This window comes from Aphelocoma coerulescens, unplaced genomic scaffold (genome assembly GCF_041296385.1).
Source record: "Aphelocoma coerulescens isolate FSJ_1873_10779 unplaced genomic scaffold, UR_Acoe_1.0 HiC_scaffold_187, whole genome shotgun sequence".
Lineage (NCBI taxonomy): Eukaryota > Metazoa > Chordata > Aves > Passeriformes > Corvidae > Aphelocoma > Aphelocoma coerulescens.
In genome coordinates, this window is record NW_027183535.1 from 256,043 (window position 1) to 278,812 (window position 22,770).

The 22,770-nt window shown below is 55.5% G+C and overlaps 2 protein-coding genes across 2 annotated transcripts in view; one reads left to right on the plus strand and one right to left on the minus strand.

Moving 5' to 3' along the window:
* Positions 1–20,240, minus strand: part of PHF1 (PHD finger protein 1) — a 39,539-nt gene extending 19,299 nt beyond the window's left edge. The window contains exons 1-6 of the mRNA XM_068998902.1: positions 20,155–20,240; positions 17,234–17,371; positions 13,702–13,783; positions 10,575–10,850; positions 6,492–6,580; positions 1,125–1,273 (exon numbers count right to left, since the gene is read on the minus strand). Of these exons, the coding sequence (XP_068855003.1) occupies positions 1,125–1,273; positions 6,492–6,580; positions 10,575–10,850; positions 13,702–13,783; positions 17,234–17,356 (719 nt within the window). The 5' untranslated portion in view covers positions 17,357–17,371; positions 20,155–20,240. The remainder of the gene's footprint in view (positions 1–1,124; positions 1,274–6,491; positions 6,581–10,574; positions 10,851–13,701; positions 13,784–17,233; positions 17,372–20,154) is intronic.
* A 1,043-nt stretch (positions 20,241–21,283) lies between these two features.
* Positions 21,284–22,770, plus strand: part of KIFC1 (kinesin family member C1) — a 29,852-nt gene continuing 28,365 nt past the window's right edge. The window contains exons 1-2 of the mRNA XM_068998906.1: positions 21,284–22,512; positions 22,592–22,700. Coding sequence (XP_068855007.1) covers positions 22,333–22,512; positions 22,592–22,700 — 289 coding nt within the window. The 5' untranslated portion in view covers positions 21,284–22,332. The remainder of the gene's footprint in view (positions 22,513–22,591; positions 22,701–22,770) is intronic.

The window sequence follows — 22,770 nt, forward strand, 5'->3', positions numbered from 1 at the left end:
GGGATTTGGGGGGGTTTGGGGGGGTTTGAGGGGGCTTGGGAGGGATTTTGGGGGGTTTTGGGGCGGTTTGAGGGGTTTACTGGGAGCACTGGGAGCACTGGAGCATCTTCGGGTTCCAGCTGGGCGCGGAAAAACGGGAATTTGGGGGATTTGGGGAATTTGGGAGGGGATTTGAGGGGGTTTGGGGGGGATTTTGGGGGGTTTGGGGGTTTGGGGTACTGGGAGCACTGGGAGCACTGGAGCATCTTCAGGTTCCAGCTGGGAGCGGAAAAACGGGAATTTGGGGGGTTTGGGGGATTTTTGGGGGGATTTGGGGGTTTTGAGGGGTCCCAGTTTTGGGCGGACTTGGGGCAGTTTTGGCGCTGTTCCTGCTGGGGTTTTTTGGGGAATTTCAGGAATATTTTGGGAATATTTTGGGCTATTTTGGGGCTATTTGGGGCTATTTTGGGTGGGGTTTTTTTGGGAATTTCAGGAATTTCGGGAATTCTGGGATACTCACTGCCCGGGCCCGCCGCAGTAGCAGTAGCAGTGCTGGAGGTTGTGCAGGTGGGAATTTGGGGTGATTTGGGGCACTTTTGGGGCTATTTTGGGTGGGGTTTTTTTGGGAATTTCAGGAATTTCGGGAATTCTGGGATACTCACTGCCCGGGCCCGCCGCAGTAGCAGGGGCAGTGCTGGAGGTTGTGCAGGTGGGAATTTGGGGTGATTTGGGGCACTTTTGGGGCCATTTGGGGCTATTTTGGGTGGGGTTTTTTTGGGAATTTCAGGAATTTCAGGAAATCTGGGAATTCTGGGATACTCACTGCCCGGGCCCGCCGCAGTAGCAGTAGCAGTGCTGGAGGTTGTGCAGGTGGGAATTTGGGGTGATTTGGGGCACTTTTGGGGCCATTTGGGGCTATTTTGGGTGGGGTTTTTTTGGGAATTTCAGGAATTTCAGGAAATCTGGGAATTCTGGGATACTCACTGCCCGGGCCCGCCGCAGTAGCAGTGGCAGTGCTGGAGGTTGTGCAGGTGGGAATTTGGGGTGATTTGGGGCTATTTTGGGGCTATTTTGGGTGGGGGTTTTTTTGGGAATTTCAGGAATTTCGGGAATTTCGGGAATTCTGGGAATTCCGGGATACTCACTGCCCGGGCCCGCCGCAGTAGCAGTAGCAGTGCTGGAGGTTGTGCAGGTGCGGGGGGTCCCAGTCCAGGGCCCCCAGGGCGTACGGCAGCACCGACTTCATGCGCAGCATGGCCCGAGCCTGCGGGCCCCGGCGCAGGGCCCCGCCCCGCTGGGAACGACAGCCGGAGTTACCGCCGGAATTGGCGCCGGGAACAGCGGGAATTACAGCCGGAAAACAGCCGGGAACAGTGGGAATTACCGCCGGAATTAGCGCCGGGAACAGCGGGAATTACAGCCGGAAAACAGCCGGGAACAGCGGGAATTACAGCCGGAATTAGCACCGGGAACAGCGGGAATTACAGCCGGAAAACAGCCGGGAACAGTGGGAATTACAGCCGGAATTAGCGCCGGGAACAGCGGGAATTACAGCCGGAAAACAACCGGGAACAGTGGGAATTACAGCCGGAATTAGCACCGGGAACAGCGGGAATTACAGCCGGAAAACAGCCGGGAACAGCGGGAATTACAGCCGGAATTAGCGCCGGGAACAGCGGGAATTACAGCCGGAAAACAACCGGGAACAGTGGGAATTACAGCCGGAATTACAGCCGGAATTAGCGCCAGGAACAGCGGGAATTACAGCCGGAAAACAACCGGGAACAGCGGGAATTACAGCCGGAATTAGCGCCAGGAACAGCGGGAATTACAGCCGGAAAACAACCGGGAACAGTGGGAATTACCACAGGAATTACAGCCGGAATTACAGCAGGGAAACAGTGGGAAAACAGCCGGGAACAGCCGGAATTACAGCGGGAAAACAACTGGGAACAGTGGGAATTACCGCTGGAATTACCACCGGAATTAGCGCCGGGAACAGCGGGAATTACCACAGGAATTACAGCCGGAATTACAGCCGGGAAACAGCGGGAAAACAGCCGGGAACAGCCGGAATTACAGCGGGAAAACAGCCGGGAGCAGCCGGGAACAGCAGGAATTACCGCTGGAATTACCGCCCGGAACAGCCGGGAACAGCTGGAATTACAGCGGGAACAGTGGGAATTACAGCAAGAAAACAGCCGGGAACAGCTGGGAACAGCGGGAATTACAGCCAGAATTACAGCCGGAATTACAGCCGGAATTACCACCAGGAAACAGCTGGGAACAGCTGGGAACAGCGGGAATTACCGCCAGAATTACAGCCGGAATTACCACCGGGAAACAGCCGGAATTACAGCGGGAAAACAGCCAGGAACAGCTGGGAACAGCAGGAATTACAGCCGGAATTACAGCCGGGAACAGCGGGAATTACCACAGGAATTACAGCCGGAATTACCACCAGGAAACAGCTGGGAACAGCTGGGAACAGCGGGAAAGCAGCCAAAAACCAGTGGGAATTACAGCCGGAAAACAGCAGGAAAACAGCGGGAACAGTGGGATTACAGAGGGAATTACAGCCAGAACAGCTGGAATTACAGCCGGAATTACAGCGGGAACAGCGGGAATACAGCCGGAATTACAGCGGGATCAGTGGGATTACAGCGGGAATTACAGCCAGAACAGATGGAATTACAGCAGGAATTACAGCAGGATTACAGCCAGAAAATTACAGTGGGAACAGCGGGAATTACAGCAGGAATTAACGTGGGATTACAGCGGGAATTACAGCTGGAGAACAGCCAGAAACCAGCGGGAATTACAGCTGGAATTACAGCAGGAAAACAGCCGGAAAACAGCCGGAATTACAGCAGGAATTACAGCTGGAATTACAGCAGGAAAACAGCCGGAAAACAGCCGGAATTACAGCAGGAATTACAGCCGGGAACAGTGGGAAAACAGCCGGAATTACAGCGGGAATTACAGCTGGAGAACAGCCAGAAAACAGAGGGATTACAGCCAGAAAACAGCCGGAAAACAGCCGGAATTACAGCTGGAATTACAGCCGGAATTACAGCAGAAAAACAGAAGGATTATAGCAGGAAAACAACTGGAAAACAGCCGGAATTACAGCAGGAATTCCAGCGGGAAAACAGCCAGAAAACAGAGGGATTACAGCCAGAAAACAGCCGGAAAACAGCCAGAATTACAGCAGGAATTACAGCCGGGAACAGCGGGAAACCAGCCAAGAAACAGCCGGGAAATGGACGGAAAACAGCAGGAGAACAGCGGGAATTAATGGGAATTACCAGCGGAAAACAGCGGGAATTACAGCCGGGAACAGCGGGAGAACAGCCGGAATTCCAGTGGGAATTAATGGAAATTACAGCAGGAAAACACTGGGAGAACAGCCGGAATTCCAGCCGGAATTAATGGGAATTACCAGCAGGAAAAGAGCTGGAATTACAGCGGGAAAACAGCCGGAATTCCAGCGGGAATTCCAGCGGGAATTAACAGGAATTACAGCCAGAATTAGAGCAGGAAAACCCCAGGAATTCCTGGGAGTTACAGTGGGAATTACTGGGAATTCCAGCCAGAAAACAACGGGAATTCCATCTGGAAAACAGTGGGAAAACAGCGGGAATTAACGGGAATTAACCGGAATTACAGGGGGAAAACAGCGGGAAAACAGCGGCACTTTACGGGAATTACCGGGAATTACAGCGGGAGAACAGTGGGAAAACATTGGGAATTACAGTGGGAATTACAGTGGGAAAACAGCCGGAATTCCAGCGGGAATTAACTGGAATTACAGCAGGAACAGCAGGAATTACAGCAGGAATTACACTGGGAAAACCGTGGGAAAAGAGCGGGAATTCCAGCGGGAATCAACGGGAATTCCAGCCAGAAAACAGCCGGAATTCCATCTGGAAAACAGCAGGAATAGAGTGGCAATTACAGCAGGAAAACAGCCAGAATTCCAGCAGGAATTATTGGGAATTCCAGCCAGAAAACAGCGGGAATTCCATCCGGAAAACAGTGGGAAAACAGCGGCACTTTATGGGAATTACCGGGAATTACAGCGGGAGAACAGTGGGAAAACATTGGGAATTACAGTGGGAATTACAGCGGGAAAACAGCCGGAATTCCAGTGGGAATTAACTGGAATTACAGCAGGAATTACACTGGGAAAACCGTGGGAAAAGAGCGGGAATTCCAGCGGGAATCAACGGGAATTCCAGCGGGAATTAACAGGAATTCCAGCCCGAATTCCAGCAGGAAAACCCCAGGAATTACTGGGAATTCCAGCGGGAATTCCAACCGGAAAACAACGGGAATTCCAGCCAGAATTCCAGCTGGAAAACAGCGGGAAAACAGCGGGAAAACAGCTGGAATTAATGGGAATTCCAGCGGGAATTAACGGGAATTACAGCCGGAATTAGAGCAGGAACAGCGGGAATTACACTGGGAAAACAGCGGGAAAAGAGCGGGAATTCCAGCGGGAATTAACGGGAATTCCAGTGGGAATCAACAGGAATTCCAGCCGGAATTAGAGCAGGAAAACCCCAGGAATTACTGGGAGTTACAGTGGGAATTACTGGGAATTCCAGCAGGAATTGGTGGGGAAACACCGGGAATTACAGTGGGAATTAATGGGAAAACAGCAGGAAAACAGCGGGAATTCCAGCGGGAATTCCAGCGGGAATTAACGGGAATTAACCGGAATTACAGGGGAAAACCAGCGGCACTTTACGGGAATTACCGGGAATTACAGCGGGAGAACAGTGGGAAAACAGCGGGAATTACACTGGGAACTAACCGGAATTACAGTGGGAATTACAGCAGGAAAACAGCGGGAATTACAGCGGGAATGAATGGGAATTACAGCGGGAATGAATGGGAATTACAGCGGGAATTAACCGGAATGACAGTGGGAAAACAGCCGGAAAACAGCCGGAATCAACGGGAATTACAATGGGAATGAACGGGAATTCCAGCCGGAAAACAGCGGGAATTCCAGCGGGAAAAGAGCAGGAATTCCAGCGGGAATCAACAGGAATTACACCGGGAATTCCAGCAGGAAAACCCCAGGAATTACTGGGAGTTACAGCGGGAATTCCAACCGGAAAACAACGGGAATTCCAGCCAGAATTCCAGCTGGAAAACAGCGGGAAAACAGCGGGAAAACAGCTGGAATTAATGGGAATTCCAGCGGGAATTAACGGGAATTCCAGCCGGAATTAGAGCAGGAAAACCCCAGGAATTACTGGGAGTTACAGCGGGAATTACTGGGAATTCCAGCGGGAATTGGTGGGGAAACACCGGGAATTCCAGTGGGAATTAATGGGAAAACAGCAGGAAAACAGCAGGAAAACAGTGGGAATTACAGTGGGAATTCCAGCGGGAATTAACGGGAATTCCACCGGGAAGCAATGGGAAAACAGCGGGAATTCCAGCGGGAATTAACGGAAATTACAGCCAGAATTCCAGCAGGAAAACCCCAGGAATTACTGGGAATTCCAGCAGGAATTCCAACAGGAAAACAGCAGGAAAACAGCAGGAAAACAGCTGGAATTAATGGGAATTACAGCAGGAACAGCGGGAATTCCAGCGGGAATTCCAGCGGGAATCAACGGAAATTACAGCCAGAATTCCAGCAGGAAAACCCCAGGAATTCCTGGGAGTTCCAGCGGGAATTACTGGGAATTCCAGCCAGAAAACAGCGGGAGAACAGCCGGAATTCCAGCGGGAATTGGTGGGGAAACACCGGGAATTCCAGCGGGAATCAGCGGAATTCCAGAGGGAATTCCACCGGGATTGATGGGATTGGGGGCGGGGGAGGGAAAACCTGGAATGGGGGTGCGGAAATGGGGGAAAAATGAGAATTTTGGGGGCCCTAAAAGTGGGAATTTTGGGGCCTAAAAATGGAAATTTTGGGCCTAAAAATGGGAACTTTGGGGCCTAAAAATGGGAAATTTTGGGCCCTTAAAAATGGGAATTTTGACCCCCTAAAAATGGGAATTTTGGGCCCTTAAAAATGAGAAATTTGGGGGCCCTAGAAATGGGAATTTTGGGCCTAAAACTGGGAAATTTGGACCCCTAAAAATGGGAAATTTTGGGCCTAAAAATGGGAATTTTGGGCCCCTAAAACTGGGAATTTTGGACACCTAAAAATGGGAATTTTGGGCCCCTAAAAATGGGAATTTTGGACCCCCAAAAATTGGAAATCTGGACAGCTAAAACTGGGAATTTTGGACCCTAAAACTGGGAATTTTTGACCCTAAATTGGGGTTGCATCCCAAAAAAATGAGTTGCGATCCCAAAATTGGGAATTGCAGCCGAAAATCCTGGGATTTTGGATCCTAAAGCGGCGTTTTGGGGCCAATTCCTGGGATTTCGGGCCCCAAAGGCGCCGATTTTTCCCTCTGGGAGCCTCCCCCGGGGCGGCACCTGGGGAATCCCGGCCGGAATGTCGGGAATTCCGGGAATTCCGGGAATTCCTCCGCCCTCACCTTGGTGGCCACGGCGAAGACGCAGCGGCGGCAGCTCCAGGGGCCGGGCCCGCCGGGGGGAGGGGGCACGTGGCAGCGCTGGTGGTACGCTGGGAAAGCGGGAATTCCGCAATTCCCGGCAAATCCCGGCAATTCCCGGCAATTCCCTCAATCCGGGGCCTTTCCCAGCCCTTTGCCCGCCGTTATTCCCTCTCAAAATCCCATTTTCCCCCCTGGTTTCCCCCCTTTTTCCTCCATTTCCCCCTCATTTTCCCCCATTTTCCCCCAGTTTTCCCCATTTCCCCCCATTTTTCCCATTCCCCCCCCATTTTTCCCCCTTTTTCCCCATTTTTCCCCCTTTTTCCCCATTTTTCCCCATTTTCCCCCATTTTCCAGGGCATTTCCCCACTTTTCCCACCCCCATTCCCATTTCCCCCAGTTTTCCCCATTTTCCCCCAGTTTTTCCTGCTTTTCCCCTCACTTTTTCCCCATTTTTCCCCCATTTCCCCCAGTTTTTCCCATTTCCCCTCCCGTTTTTCCCATTTCCCCCCATTTTTCCCATTTTCCCCCCAGGTTTTCCCAGTTTCCCCCATTTTTCCCCACTTTTCCCATGCCCATCCCCCATTTTCCCACCCAAATCCCACTTTTTCCCCATTTTCCCCCAATTTTTCCCCATTTTCCCCCAATTTTTCCCCATTTTTCCCATTTCCCCCCCATTTTTCCCCCATTTTCCCCATTTTTCCCCCCATTTTCCCCATTTTTCCCCATTTTTCCCCATTTTCCAGGCGATTTCCCCACTTTTCCCACCCCCATTCCCATTTTCCCCATCCCCCCCACCCCCAATCCCCAAATTTCCCCATTTCCCTCCCAATCCTCCCCCAATTCCCGGCAATTCCCTCAATCCGGGGCCTTTCCCAGCCCTTTGCCCGCCGTTATTCCCCCCAAAATCCCATTTTCCCCCCGTTTTCCCCCCTTATTTCCACCATTTTCCCCCAGTTTTCCCCAGTTTTTCCCATTTTCCCCCCAGTTTTTCCCATTTTTCCCCCCAATTTTTCCCATTTTTTCCCCATTTTCCCCAATTATTCCCCAATTATTCCCCATTTTCCCCCATTTTCCAGGGCATTTCCCCACTTTTCCCACCCCCATTCCCATTTCCCCCATTTTTTCCCATTTTTCCCCAGTTTCCCCCACTTTTCCCCACTTTTCCCATGCCCATCCCCCGTTCTCCCACCCAAATCCCACTTTTCCCCCATTTTCCCCCATTTTCCCCCAGTTTTCCCCGTTTTCCCCCCATTTTTCCCATTTCCCCCCATTTTTCCCACCCTTTTCCCATTTTTCCCGCTCCTCCCGCCCTTTTTTCCCACTTTTCCCCCCCTTTTCCCACCTCCAGCCCCCATTTTCCCACCCAAACCCTGGTTTTTCCCCAGTTTTTCCCATTTCCCCCCATTTTTTCCCATTTTCCCCTCAGTTTTTCCCATTTTTGCCCCTTTTTTCATGTTTTTCCCCCCATTTTCCCCTGTTTTTCCCACCTTTCCTGCCTCTCCCGCTCTCCTGGTTTTTCCCCGTTTTTCCCCATTTTTCCCCCAGTTTTTCCCCATTTTTCCCCCAATTTTTCCCATTTTCCCCCCAGTTTTCCCCCTTTTCTCCCCCATTTTCCCCCATTTCCCCCTTTTTCTCCCCCGCTTTTCCCGTTTTTTCCCCATTTTCCCCCTTTTCTCCTCCGTTTTTCCCCTCTTTTCCCATTTTTCCCTGTTTCCCCCGTTTCCCCAGTTTTTTCCCATTTTTCCCCCTTTTTTCCCCATTTTTCCCCCGTTTCCCCCCGTTTTCCCCTCTGTTCCCACTCTCCTGTTTTCCCCCCGTTTTTCCCCATTTTTCCCCCGGTTTTTCCCTGTTTTTTCCTGGTTTTCCCTCTTTTCCCGTTTTACCCCGTTCTTCCCCCGTTTTTCTGCGTTTTCCCCCTTTTCTCCCCCGTTTCTCCCTGTTTTTTCCCCGTTTTTCCCTCTTTTCCCACTCTCCCGTTCTACCCCCGTTCTTCCCCCATTTTTCCCCAATTTTCCCCGTTTTCCCCCGTTTCTCCCCCGTTTTTCCCCTCTTTTCCCATTTTTCCCTGCTTCCCCCATTTTCCCGTTTTTTCCCGTTTTTCCCCTTTTTTCCCTGTTTCCCCCCGTTTTTCCCTCTGTTCCCACTCTCCTGTTTTCCCCCCGTTTTTCCCCATTTTCCCCCTTTTTTCCCATTTTTTTCCTGTTTTTTCCCCTTTTTCTCTCTTTTCCCGCTCTCCCATTTTACCCCCGTTCTTCCCCCGTTTTTCCCCGTTTCTCCCTGTTTTCCCCATTTTTTCCCTGTTTTTTCCCGTTTTTCCCTCTTTTCCCACTCTCCCGTTTTATCCCCGTTTTACCCCTCTTCTTCCCCCGGTTTTCCCCATTTTTCCCCATTTTCCCCCGTTTCTCCCCCGTTTTACCCCTCTTTTTCCCTTTTTCCCTGCTTCCCATTTTCCCATTTTCCCGTTTTTCCCCCTTTTTTCCCCGTTTTTCCCCCGTTTTACCCCTCTTCTTCCCCCGGTTTTCCCCATTTTTCCCCATTTCCCCTCATTTTCCCCCGTTTCTCCCCCGTTTTTTCCCTCTTCTCCCCTTTTTCCCTGCTTCCCCCATTTTCCCGTTTTTCCCCGTTTTTCCCCGTTTTTCCCCCGTTTCCCCCCGTTTTTCCCTCTGTTCCTGCTCTCCTGTTTTCCCCCCATTTTCCCCCCGTTTTTCCCCATTTTTTCCCCGTTTTTTCCCTGTTTTTTCCCGTTTTTCCCTCTTTTCCCGCTCTCCCGTTTTACCCCCGTTCTTCCCCCGTTTTACCCCTCTTCTTCCCCCGTTTTTCCCCATTTTTTCCCTTTTTTCCCCGTTTTCTCCCTGTTTTTTTCTGTTTTTCCCTCTTTTCCCACTCTCCCGTTCTACCCCCGTTCTTCCCCCGGTTTTCCCCATTTCCCCCCATTTCCCCCCGTTTCTCCCCCGTTTTTCCCCTCTTTTCCCATTTTTCCCTGCTTCCCCCATTTTCCCGTTTGTTTCCCATTTTTTCCCGTTTTTCCCCGTTTCCCCCGTTTCCCCCCGTTTTTCCCTCTGTTCCCACTCTCCTGTTTTCCCCCCGTTTTTCCCCATTTTTCCCCTTTTTTCCCATTTTTCCCCCGGTTTTTCCCTGTTTTTTCCTGGTTTTCCCTCTTTTCCCGTTTTACCCCCTTCTTCCCCCGTTTTTCCCCGTTTTCCCCCTTTTTTCCCCGTTTCTCCCATTTTTTCCCCGTTTTTCCCCTGGTTTTTCCCGTTTTTCCCTCTTTTCCCGCTCTCCCGTTTTCCCCCCGTTCTTCCCCCGTTTTTCCGCGTTTTCCCCGTTTTCCCCCTTTTCTCCCCCGTTTTTTCCCCATTTTCCCCATTTTCCCCCGTTTCTCCCCCGTTTTTTCCCTCTTCTCCCCTTTTTCCCTGCTTCCCCCATTTTCCCGTTTTTCCCCGTTTTTCCCCCGTTTCCCCCCGTTTTTCCCGTTTTTCCCTCTGTTCCCACTCTCCTGTTTTCTCCCCGTTCTCCCCCCGTTTTTCTCCATTTTTCCCCCGTTTTTCCCCTGTTTTTTCCCGTTTTTCTCTCTTTTCCCGCTCTCCCATTTTATCCCCGTTCTTCCCCCGTTTTACCCCTCTTCTTCCCCCGGTTTTCCCCATTTTCCCCCATTTTCCCCCGTTTTCCCCCGTTTTTCCCCTTTTCCCATTTTTCCCTGCTTCCCCCATTTTCCCGTTTTTTCCCATTTTTCCCTTTTCCCCCCCCGTTTTCCCCGTTTCCCCCCGTTTTTCCCTCTGTTCCCACTCTCCTCTTTTTCCCCCGTTTTTCCCTCTTTTCCCGTTTTTCCCTGTTTCCCCATTTTCCCCCGTTTTTTCCCCATTTTCCCCTCTGTTCCCACCCTCCTCTTTTTCCCCCGTTTTTTCCCCGTTTTTCCCCATTTTTCCCCATTTTTCCCTCTGTTCCCACTCTCCTCTTTTTCCCCCGTTTTTCCCCCGTTTTTTCCCCATTTTCCCCGGTTTTCCCTCTTTTCCCGCTTTCCCGGTTTTTCCCGGTTCCTCCCGGCGCTCGCCGTTCCCTCACCGTGCCCGCATTTCCCGCACCGAACCAGCGAATTCCCGCCGTTCTGGCGATTCCCGCCGTTCCCGGCATTCCCGGAATTCCCGGAATTCCCGCCGTTCTGGCCGTTCCCGCCGTTCCGGCCGTTCCCGCCATTCCCGGCATTCCCAGGATTCCGGCCGTTCCCGGCATTCCCGGAATTCCCGGAATTCCCTCCGTTCCCGCCGTTCCCGCCGTTCCCGCCGTTCCCGCCGTTCCCGCCGCAGACGCAGCACGAGGGCTCCTCCCCCGGCACGGCCGCTGGGGGGCGCCAAGAGCCCAGCCCGCGTTAATCACCCGCTAATGAATCACCCGATAATTAATGACCCCGCTAATTAATGACCCCGCTAATGAATCACCCGATAATTAATGACCCCGCTGATTAATGACCCCGCTAATGAATCACCCGCTCATTAATGACCCCGCTAATTAATGACCCCGCTAATAAATCACCCGCTAATTAATGACCCCGCTAATTAATGACCCCGCTAATAAATCACCCGCTAATTAATGACCCCGCTAATGAATCACCCGCTCATTAATGACCCCGCTAATTAATGACCCCGCTAATAAATCACCCGCTAATTAATGACCCTGCTAATGAATCACCCGCTCATTAATGACCCCGCTAATTAATCACCCGCTCATTAATGACCCCGCTAATTAATGACCCCAGTAATGAATCACCCGCTCATTAATGACCCCGCTAATTAATGACCCCGCTAATGAATCACCCGCTAATTAATGACCCGCTAATTAATGACCCCAGTAATGAATCACCCGCTAATTAATGACCCGCTAATGAATGACCCCAGTAATGAATCACCCGCTAATTAATGACCCGCTAATGAATGACCCCGCTAACGAATCACCCGCTAATTAATGATCCGCTAATGAATGACCCCGCTAATGAATCACCCGCTAATTAATGACCCGCTAATGAATAACCCCAGTAATGAATGACCCCGCTAATGAATCACCCGCTAATTAATGAACCACTAATTAATGACCCCAGTAATGAATGACCCAATAATGAATGACCCCAGTAATGAATCACCCGCTAATTAATGACCCGATAATGAATGACCCCGCTAACGAATCACCCTGCTAATGAATCACCCCGCTAATGAATGACCCCAGTAATGAATGACCCGCTAATGAATGACCCCGCTAATTAATGACCCTGCTATTGAATCACCCTGCGAATGAATGACCCCGCTAATTAATGACCACGCTAATGAATGACACCACTAATGAATGACACCGCTAACGAATGACCCCGCTAATAAATCATCCTGCTAATGAATGATGCCGCTAATAAATGACCCCACTAATGAACGACCCCGCTAATGAATCACCCCGCTAATTGATGATCCCCTAACGAATCACCCGCTAATGAATGACCCCGCTAATGAATCACCCGCTAATGAATCACCCGCTAATGAATCATCCCGCTAACGAATGACCCCGCTAATGAATGACCCCACTAATGAATGACCCACTAATTAATGACCCCACTAATGAATGACCCCGCTAACGAATGACCCACTAATGAATGACCTCGCTAATGAATGACCCCGCTAATGAATGACCCACTAATTAATGGTCCCGCTAATTAATGACCCCACTAAAGATCACCCACTAATGAATGACCCCGCTCATGAATGACCCTGCTAATGAATCACCTGCTAACGAATGACCCCGCTAATTAATGACCCGCTAATGAATGACCCCGCTAATGAGTGACCCCGCTAATGAATGACCCCGCTAAGTAATGACCTCGCTAATGAATGACCCCGCTAATGAATGACCCCCCTAATGAATGACCCTGCTAACGAATGACCCCGCTAATGAATGACAGTGCTAATGAATGACCCACTAATGAATCACCCGCTAATGAGTGACCCCGCTAATGAGTGACCCCGCTAATGAATGACCCCAGTAATGAGTGACCCCACTAATGAGTGACCCCGCTAATGAATGACCCCGCTAATGAGTGACCCCGTTAATGAATGACCCCAGTAATGAGTGACCCCACTAATGAGTGACCCCGCTAATGAATGACCCCGCTAATGAGTGACCCTGCTAATTAATGACCCGCTAATGAGTGACCCCACTAATGAGTGACCCTGCTAATGAATGACCCCGCTAACGAATGACCCCGCTAATGAGTGACCCCGTTAATGAGTGACCCCACTAATGAATGACCCCACTAATGAGTGACCCTGCTAATGAGTGACCCCGTTAATGAGTGACCCCGCTAATGAGTGACCCTGCTAATGAATGACCCCACTAATGAGTGACCCCACTAATGAGTGACCCCACTAATGAATGACAATGCTAATTAATGACCCCACTAATGAGTGACCCCGCTAATGAATGACCCCGCTAATGAGTGACCCTGCTAATTAATGACCCGCTAATGAATGACCCCACTAATGAGTGACCCCGCAAATTAATGTCCCCGCTAATGAAGGACCCCACTAATGAATGATCCCACTAACGAATGACCCACTAATTAATGACCCCGCTAATAAATCACCCTGCTAATGAGTGACCCCGTTAATGAGTGACCCTGCTAATGAGTGACCCCGCTAATGAGTGACCCCGTTAATGAGTGACCACGCTAATGAGTGACCCCGCTAATTAATGACCCCACTAATGAGTGACCCCGCTAATGAATGACAATGCTAATGAGTGACCCCGCTAATTAATGACCTGCTAATGAATGACCCCACTAATGAGTGACCCCGCTAATGAATGACCCCACTAATGAGTGACCCTGCTAATGAATGACCCCGCTAATGAATGACCCCGCTAATGAATGACCCCGCTAATGAGTGACCCCGCTAATGAGTGACCCCGCTAATGAATGACCCCGCTAATTAATGACCCCACTATTGAATCACCCCGTTAATTAATGACCCCACTAATGAGTGACCCCGCTAATGAATGACCCCGCTAATGAATGACAATGCTAATGAGTGACCCCGCTAATTAATGACCCGCTAATGAATGACCCCACTAATGAGTGACCCTGCTAATGAGTGACCCCGTTAATGAGTGACCCCGCTAATGAATGTCCCCGCTAACGAGCGGCCCGGCCCCCCACCGGGGCTGATGTCCTTCCAGAGCACGAAGAACTGGGAATTGTCCTCGAATTGGATCAAACAGCCCCGGCGGGAGGGGTCCACCTGCGGAGAGGGGGAGGGGCTGGGGGGATTTGGGGGATTTGGGGGGGATTTGGGGGATTTGGGGGGATTTGGGGGGGATTTGGGGGATTTGGGGGGAGTTTGGGGGATTTCGGGGGGACTTGGGGGGATTTGGGGGGATTTTGGGGGATTTGGGGGGAGTTTGGAGGAGTTTGGGGGAGTTTGGGGGATTTGGGGGGATTTCAGGGGGATTTGGGGGGATTTGGGGGAGATTTGGGGGAGTTTGGGGGAGTTTGGGGGATTTGGGGGGATTTCGGGGGGATTTGGGGGAATTTGGGGGATTTGGGGGATTTGGGGGGACTTTTGGGGAGATTTGGGGGATTTGGGGGAATTTGGGGGATTTGGGGGGAGTTTGGGGGATTTGGGGGAATTTGGGGGGAATTTGGGTGATTTGGGGGGAGTTTGGGGGATTTGGGGGAATTTGGGGGGACTTTTGGGGAGCTTTGGGGGGATTTGGGGGGAGTTTGGGGGAAATTTGGGGGAGATTTGGGGGATTTGGGCGGATTGGGGGGACTTTTGGGGAGATTTGGGGGGAATTTGGGGAAATTTGGAGTAGTTTGGGGGATTTGGGGGGGATTTGGGGGGAATTCGGGGGGATTTGGGGGAATTTGGGGGATTTGGGGGATTTGGGGGGACTTTTGGGGAGATTTGGGGGATTTGGGGGAATTTGGGGGATTTGGGGGGAGTTTGGGGGATTTGGGGGAATTTGGGGGGAATTTGGGGGATTTGGGGGGAGTTTGGGGGATTTGGGGGATTTGGGGGGACTTTTGGGGAGATTTGGGGGATTTGGGGGGAATTTGGGGGGAATTTGGGGGATTTGGGGGGATTTGGGCGGATTGGGGGGACTTTTGGGGAGATTTGGGGGGGATTTGGGGAAATTTGGAGTAGTTTGGGGGATTTGGGGGGATTTGGGGGGAGTTTGGGGGATTTGGGGGAATTTGGGGGGATTTGGGGGAGATTTGGGGGAGTTTGGGGGATTTGGGGGAGTTTGGGGGATTTGGGGGGATTTGGGGGGATTTGGGGGACTTTTGGGGAGCTTTGGGGGGGATTTGGGGAAATTTGGAGTAGTTTGGGGGATTTGGGGGGATTTGGGGGGAGTTTGGGGGATTTGGGGGAATTTGGGGGATTTGGGGGGATTTCGGGGGATTTGGGATTTGGGGGGATTTAGAGGGAATTTGGGGGGATTTGGGGGAGATTTGGGGGAGTTTGGTGGATTTGGGGGGGATTTGGGGGGAATTTGGGGGGAATTTGGGGGATTCGGGGGGATTTGGGGGAGATTGGGGGATTTGGGGGGAATTTGGGGTATTTGCAGGGGATTTTGCAGGATTTCAGGAGATTTTGGGGGGATTTGGGGGTATTTTGGTGGGATTTGGGGGGGGTTGGGGGATTTTGGGGGGATTTAGGGTGGATTTGGGGGATTTAGGGGATTTGGGGGTAATTTGGGAGAATTTCAGGGGGATTTGGGGGCATTTGCGGGGGATTTCAAGGGGATTTCAGGGGGATTTTAAGGGATTTGGGGGGCTTGGGAATTTGGGGGGAGTTTGGGGGGATTTTAGGGGAGTTTGGAGGAATCTGGGGAGGATTTGGCGGAAATTTTGGGAATTTGGGCAATTTTGGGGGGAATTTTTGAGAGATTTGGGGGCGGTTTAAAGGAATTTTGGGGACTTGGGATTTGGGGGGAATCTGGGGAATTTTGGTGGGATTTGGGGGGAATTTGGGGCATTTGGGGGGAATGAGGGGGGATTTGGGGTTGGACTTTGGGGTATTTTGGGATTTGCGAAGGGTTTGGGGGGATTTGGGGGGAATTTGGGGCATTTGGGGGGAATTAGGGGGGATTCGAGGGAAATTTGGGGGGATTTGGGGGGAATTTGGGGGGATTTGGGGTTGGACTTTGGGGTATTGTGGCATTTGGGAAGGGTTTGGGGGGGATTTGGGAGGCTCTGGAAGGGTTTTAGGGGGAGTTGGGGGGATTTGGGGCAGGAATTTGGGGGATTGGGGGAATTTTGGGGCCGGTTTAGGGGGATTTGGGGGCTTGGGGAGGGGTTTGGGGCTGGTTTAGGGGCGGTTTGGGGCCGGTTTGGGCTGGTTTGGGGCCGGTTTGGGCTGGTTTGGGGCGGTTTAGGGCTGATTTGGGGCCAGCTTGGGGCCGGTTTAGGGCCGGTTTGGGGCCGGTTTGGGCTGGTTTGGGGCTGGTTTGGGGCTGGTTTGGGGCCGGTTTGGGGCTGGTTTGGGGCCGGTTTAGGGCTGATTTGGGGCCAGCTTGGGGCCAGTTTGGGCCGGTTTGGGGCCGGTTTGGGGCTGGTTTAGGGCCGGTTTGGGGCTGGTTTAGGGCTGGTTTGGGGCCGGTTTGGGGCTGGTTTAGGGCCGGTTTGGGGCTGGTTTAGGGCCGGTTTGGGGCTGGTTTAGGGCTGGTTTGGGCCGGTTTAGGGCCGGTTTGGGGCTGGTTTAGGGCTGGTTTGGGCTGGTTTAGGGCCGGTTTGGGGCTGGTTTAGGGCCGGTTTAGGGCTGGTTTAGGGCCGGTTTGGGGCTGGTTTAGGGCTGGTTTGGGGCCGGTTTGGGGCCGGTTTGGGGCTGGTTTAGGGCCGGTTTGGGGCCGGTTTAGGGCTGGTTTAGGGCCGGTTTGGGGCTGGTTTAGGGCTGGTTAGGGCTGGTTTAGGGCCGGTTTGGGGCTGGTTTAGGGCTGGTTTGGGGCCGGTTTGGGGCTGGTTTAGGGCTGGTTTGGGCCGGTTTAGGGCCGGTTTGGGGCTGGTTTAGGGCCGGTTTGGGGCCGGTTTAGGGCTGGTTTAGGGCCGGTTTGGGGCTGGTTTAGGGCTGGTTTGGGGCTGGTTTAGGGCTGGTTTAGGGCCGGTTTGGGGCTGATTTGGGGCCAGCTTGGGGCCAGTTTGGGCTGGTTTGGGGCCGGTTTGGGGCTGTTTTAGGGCCGGGTTTGGGGCTGTTTCAGGGCTGGTTTTTGGGGTGTCTCGGGGCTGTTTTAGGGCCGGATTTGGGGCTGTTTTAGGGCCGGTTTTGGGGCTGTTTTAGGGCCGGTTTTGGGGCTGTTTTAGGGCCGGTTTGGGGCTGTTTTAGGGCCGGTTTTTGGGGTGTCTCTGGGCTGGTTTAGGGCCGGTTTGGGGCCGTTTCAGGGCCGGTTTTTGGGGTGTCTCAGGGCTGGTTTAGGGCCGGTTTGGGGCCGTTTCAGGGCTGGTTTTTGGGCTCTCTCGGGGCTGTTTTAGGGCCGGTTTGGGGCTGTTTTAGGGCCGGTTTTGGGGCTGGTTCAGGGCTGGTTTTTGGGGTGTCTCGGGGTTGTTTTAGGGCCGGTTTGGGGCTGTTTTAGGGCCGGTTTGGGGCTGTTTTAGGGCTGGGTTTGGGGCTGTTTTAGGGCCGGTTTGGGGCCGTTTCAGGGCTGGTTTTTGGGCCGTTTCCGGGGCTTTTCGGGCTGTTTTGGGGTCCCACCTTCTTGACGACGCCCAGGTAGAGCAGCCCGTCCGTCCAGCGCGCCAGCACGTCCTGGCCCTCCCCGATCTGGGGGGGCTTCGGGGGGCTCTGGGGGGGCGACCCCCCCGGGGCGGCCGCCATCACATCCCGGGGGGGCTGCGGGGCCCAAACCGGAATCATTGGGGGGCTGCACTGGGGGGTCCCAGTTTGGGGAAGGGTCCCAGTTTGGGGGGGGTCCCAGTTTGGGGGGAGTTTGGGGTGTCCCAGTTTGGGGGGAGTTTGGGGGTCCCAGTTTGGGAGGGGGTCCCAGTTTGGGGGTCCCAGTTTGGGGAAGGGTCCCAGTTTGGGGGGGGCCCAGTTTGGGGGGAGTTTGGGGGTCCCAGTTTGGGAGGGGGTCCCAGTTTGGGGAGGTCCCAGTTTGGGGGGAGTTTGGGGGTCCCAGTTTGGGAGGGGGTCCCAGTTTGAGAGGGGGTCCCAGTTTGGGAGAGGGTCCCAGTTTGGGGAAGGGTCCCAGTTCGGGGGTCCCAGTTTGGGAGAGGGTCCCAGCTGGGGGAAGGGTCCCAGTTTGGGGGGGGCCCCAGTTTGGGGGTCCCAGTTTGGGGAGGGGTCCCAGCTGGGAGGTCCCAGTTTGGGGGTCCCAGTTGGGGGAAGGGTCCCAGTTTGGGGGTCCCAGTTTGGGGGGACCCAGTTTGGGGGGGTCCCAGTTTGGGGGGGTTATGGAGGGGTTTGGGGCTCCCGGTTTGGGACTGGGAGGATCCCAGTTTAATGGTGGATCCCAGTTTGGGGTTCCCAGTTTTGGGGGGGTCCCGGTTTGGGGAAGGGTCCCGGTTAAATACGGGAGTTTGGGGGGCCCCAGTTGGGGGGGGGGTCCTAGTTTGGGGAGGGGTCCCAGTTTGGGGAGGGGTCCCAGTTTGGGGGCCCCAGTTTGGGGAGGGGTCCCAGTTTGGGGAGGGGTCCCAGTTTGGGGGCCCCAGTTTGGGGAGGGGTCCCAGTTTGGAGGGGTCCCAGTTTGGGAGAGTCCCAGTTTGGGGAGGGGTCCCAATTCGGCGTTCCCAGTTTGGGCTGTCCCAGTTTGGGGGGGTCCCAGTTTGGGGGTTCCCAGTTTGGGGAGGGGTCCCAGTTTGGAGGGGTCCCAGTTTGGGGGGGGTCCCAATTTGGGGAGGGGTCCCAATTTGGGGAGGGGTCCCAGTTTAGGGGGGTCCCAGTTTGGGGGGGCCCCAGATCGGGACCCCAGGGGGGTCCTGGTTTGGGGAAGGGTCCCAGTTAAATATGGGAGTTTGGGGGTCCCAGTTCGCGGGTCCCAGTTTGGGGTGTCCGAGTTTGGGGGGTCCCTGTTGGGAGGTCCCAGCTTAGGGAGGGGTCCCAGTTTGGGAGAGGGTCCCAGATTGGGGTTCCCAGTTTGGGCTGTCCCAGTTTGGGAGAGGGTCCCAGTTTGGGGGTCCCAGTTTGGGGGAACCAGTTTGGGGAGGGGTCCCAGTTTGGGGGTCCCAGTTTGGAGGGGTCTCAGTTTGGGGTGTCCCAGTTTGGGGGGTCCCAGTTTGGAGGGGTCCCAGTTTGAGGTGTCCCAGTTTGAGGGGTTCCAGTTTGGGGAGGGGTCCCAGTTTGGGGAAGGGTCCCAGTTTGAGGGGCCCCAGTTTGGGGAGGGGTCCCAGTTTGGGGTTCCCAGTTTGGGGAGGGGTCCCAGTTTGGGGAAGGGTCCCAGTTTGGGGAGGGGTCCCAATTTGGCGTTCCCAGTTTGGGAGTGTCCCAGTTTGGGGAGGGGTCCCAGTTTGGGGGGTCCCAGTTTGGGGTTCCCAGTTTGGGGAGGGGTCCCAGTTTGGGGGGTTCCGTTTAGGGGGGGTCTCTTTTGGAGGTGGTCCCGTTTTGGGGGGGTCCCTTTGCGGGGTTGCCATTTAGGGGAGGTCTCTTTGGGGGGGGGGGGATCCCATTTTGGGGGCGTTCCCGTTTAGGGGGGGCCTCTTTTGGGGGGGTCCCGTTTTGGGGGGGCCTCTTTTGGGGGGGGTCTCGTTTTGGGGGGGCCTCGTTTTGGGGGGGTCTCTTTTGGGGATGTTCCATTTTAGGGGGTACGGTACTGGGGGGGTCCCATCTTTGGGGGGGGGGGTCCCATTTTGGGGGCTGGATCCCATTGGGGGATGTCCAGTTTTGGGGGGGGCCCTTTTTGGGGAGGGGTCCCGTTTTAGGGGGTCCCTGTTCCGGAGGGTTCCGTTTTTGGGGGTCTTTTTTTGGGGGTGTCTCGTTTTGGGGGGGTCCCATTTCGGGGGGGCGCAGCTTTGGGGGGCGTGTCCTGTGCGGGGGGGACGTGTCCGGCTTTGGGGGGGGGGTGTCCCTTTTTGGGGGGGGGGGGTGGAATTTAGGGGGGCTGTCCCATTTTCGGGGGGTGTCCCTTTTTTGGGGGGGGCTGTCCCAATTTCGGGGGGTGTCCTTTTTTTTGGGGGGGGCTGTCCCAATTTCAGGGGGTGTCCCTTTTTTGGGGGGGGCTGTCCCATTTTCGGGGGGTGTCCCTTTCTCGGGGGGGCTGTCCCATTTTCGGGGGGTGTCCCTTTTTTGGGGGGGGCTGTCCCAATTTCAGGGGGGTGTCCCTTTTTTGGGGGGGCCTGTCCCATTTTCGGGGGGTGTCCCTTTTTTGGGGGGGGCTGTCCCATTTTCGGGGGGTGTCCCTTTTTTGGGGGGGGCTGTCCCAATTTCGGGGGGGTGTCCCGCGGGGGGGGGGGTGTCCCATTTTGGGGGGCGGTCGGAGATATCCCACTTCCGGGGGGGGGGGGGACGGCTCCCATTTGGGGGTGTCCCTATTTTGGGGGGGGGTCCCGCGAGGGGGGATTTCCCTTTTCTGGTGGGGGGGGGTGTCCCTGATTTTTTTTTTTTGGGGGGGGGGGTGTCCCTGTTTTTACGGGGGTGTCCCTGTTTTTTGGGGGGGGTGTCCCGCGCGGGGGGGGTCTCACGCCGGCAGCGGGGGGTCCCGAGGGTGTCCTGCCCGTCCCGGGGGGGGTCGCGGCCCCCCCAGCCCCGACCCCGAGCGGCCGCTGCGGGCGGGCGGCGGCGGCGGGGCCGTGACGCAGCAGCGGCGGCGCGGGGGGGGCGGGAGGGGGGGGGCCGGGGGGGGGCGGCCGAGGGACGGCGGCACCGGGGACCCCCCCGGGGACACCCCCGGGCCCCCCCCGCGGCCACGGCGGGGGTTGCGAGGGGGCTGGGACGGCTCCGGGACCCCCAAAAACCCCCCCCAAACTCGCCCCCCCCTTCCCGCGCCGCCCCCCCCCCCACCCCTCCGCGGCCGCCGCTGCCCCGGCGGCCCCAGGCCACGCCCACAGCGCGCTGGCCACGCCCACGCGGGGCTCGGGCCACGCCCACGGCCACGCCCCTCAACGCGGCTGCTGCAGAGGGCGTGGCCACGCCCACGCCGCCAGGCCACGCCCACATGCCACGCCCCGCCATTAAAGCCACGCCCATAACGCTCAGGCCACGCCCACGTGCCACGCCCCGCCATTAAAGCCACGTCCACAAACCGCTCAGGCCACGCCCCCTCCGCCAGGCCACGCCCCCCCCGTGCCCTCCCCTCGGCCCGCGGGGATTTTGGGGGAAATCTGCGGGGTTTTGGAGGGGCTGGGGCTGCCTGGGGAGGGCCTGGGCTGTTCTGTGGGGTCCGGGGGCAGTTTCGGGGTGCTAAAATGTGGGTCTGGAGGGGTTTTGGGGATAACGGGGGTTTAGGAGGGGTTTGGGGGCGCTTGGGGTCGGTCTGGGAAGTCGGGGGGTGTCAGGGAGAGGTTTTGGGTGTTCGGAGTGGGTTTGGGAAGGGTTGGGGGCGACTGAGAGGGAGCTGGGGGGGATTTGGGGAGGGCGGGGGCTTTGGGGAAGGGTTTTGTGCTGTCTGGGAGGGATTTCGGGAGGTTTGGGTGGATTTGGGGAAGGTTAGAGGGGCTCGGGAGGGGGTTGGCAGGGTTTGGGGTGGATTTGGGGAGGGTTGGAGAGGGTTTGGGGTGGATTTGGGGAGGTTTGGAGGGGGTTTGGGGAGGTTTGGGGTGGATTTGGGGAGGTTTGGCGGGGATTTGGGGATGTTTGGGGGAATTTAGGGATGTTTGGGATGAATTTGAGGATGTTTTGAGTGGATTTGAGGGTGTGTGGGGTGGATTAGAGGATGTTTGGGTGGATTTGATGGTGTTTGAGGTGAATTAGAGGATGTTTTGGGTGGATCTGATGATGTTTTGGGTGGATTTGAGGGTATTTTGGGCGGATTTGAGGGTGTTTTGGGCGGATTTGAGGGTGTTTTGGGTGGATGTGATGGTGTTTGAGGTGGATTAGAGGATGTTTTGGGTGGATCTGAAGTGTTTTGGGCGGATTTGAGGGTGTTTTGGGTGGATCTGATGGTGTTTTGGGCGGATTTGAGGGTGTTTTGGGTGGATCTGATGGCGTTTGAGGTAGATCTGATGGTGTTTTGGGTGGATCTGAGGGTGTTTTGGGTGGATCTGATGGTGTTTTGGGTGGATCTGATGGTGTTTTGGGTGGATTTGAGGGTGTTTTGGGTGGATCTGATGGCGTTTGAGGTGGATCTGATGGTGTTTTGGGTGGATCTGATGGTGTTTGAGGTGGATTAGAGGATGTTTTGGGTGGATTTGAGGGTGTTTTGGGTGGATCTGATGGTGTTTTGGGTGGATTTGATGGTGTTTGAGGTGGATTAGAGGATGTTTTGGGCGGATTTGAGGGTGTTTTGGGTGGATTTGAGGGTGTTTTGGGTGGATTTGAGGGTGTTTGGGGTGGATCTGAGGGTGTTTTGGGTGCTTTGGGGGAGGTTTCGCCGCTGTGGGCGGAGCTTGGCATCAGGCCCCGCCCCCAGCCCCGGCTGCTCGCGCGGCCACGCCCACCGCCTTAGCCCCGCCTCTGGCCACGCCCCTTTCGCAGCCCAGCCAATCAACGCTCTCCTCCTCCACTCAAGCCCCGCCCCCTCCCGAGGCCCCGCCCCTCCGCGGCCGTTACCGCTCGGCGGGCGAATCTCCTCTCTCCCTGACCCCGCCCCGCCTTCCCATTGGCTCTTCCTGCGCCCGCAGCGCTCTCCCATTGGCTGAGCCCCTCGGGGGCGGGACCGCCCCTCACAACTCGCTCCGCCATTGGCCGAGGCGAAGGGACCAATGGGCGCGCGGCGGTTTGAAGGCGCGCGGGACAAGATGGCGGCGGCGCCTCAGGCTCGTCCTGCGGCGCTCCCGGGGCCCCGCTCGGGCATCTCGCGGCTGCCGGTGGCCCGGGCCCAGGAGAAGCGTCCCCCGTCGTGCCCGGGCCCCGAGGGAGCGGTGCCGGGACCTCCCCAGCAGGTGCGGAGCTTTCCCCGGGCGGGTTTTCCCTCCGTTCCCCCGGCTCCGGAGCCGCCTGACGCCGTTTGTCCCCTCACAGAAACGTTCCCGGACCGGCTTCGGCCCCGGAGGCGCCAAGGCCGCGCCCAAGGCCCCGCTCAGGGCCCCGCTCAGGACTCTCGGGCCGGCGGCGGCGGCGGGGAAGAACGGTACGGGGAGATAATGCTGCGTTTGGGTGGATAAAGGGGCATTTGGTGGGGTTAAAGGGGGTTTTGGGGG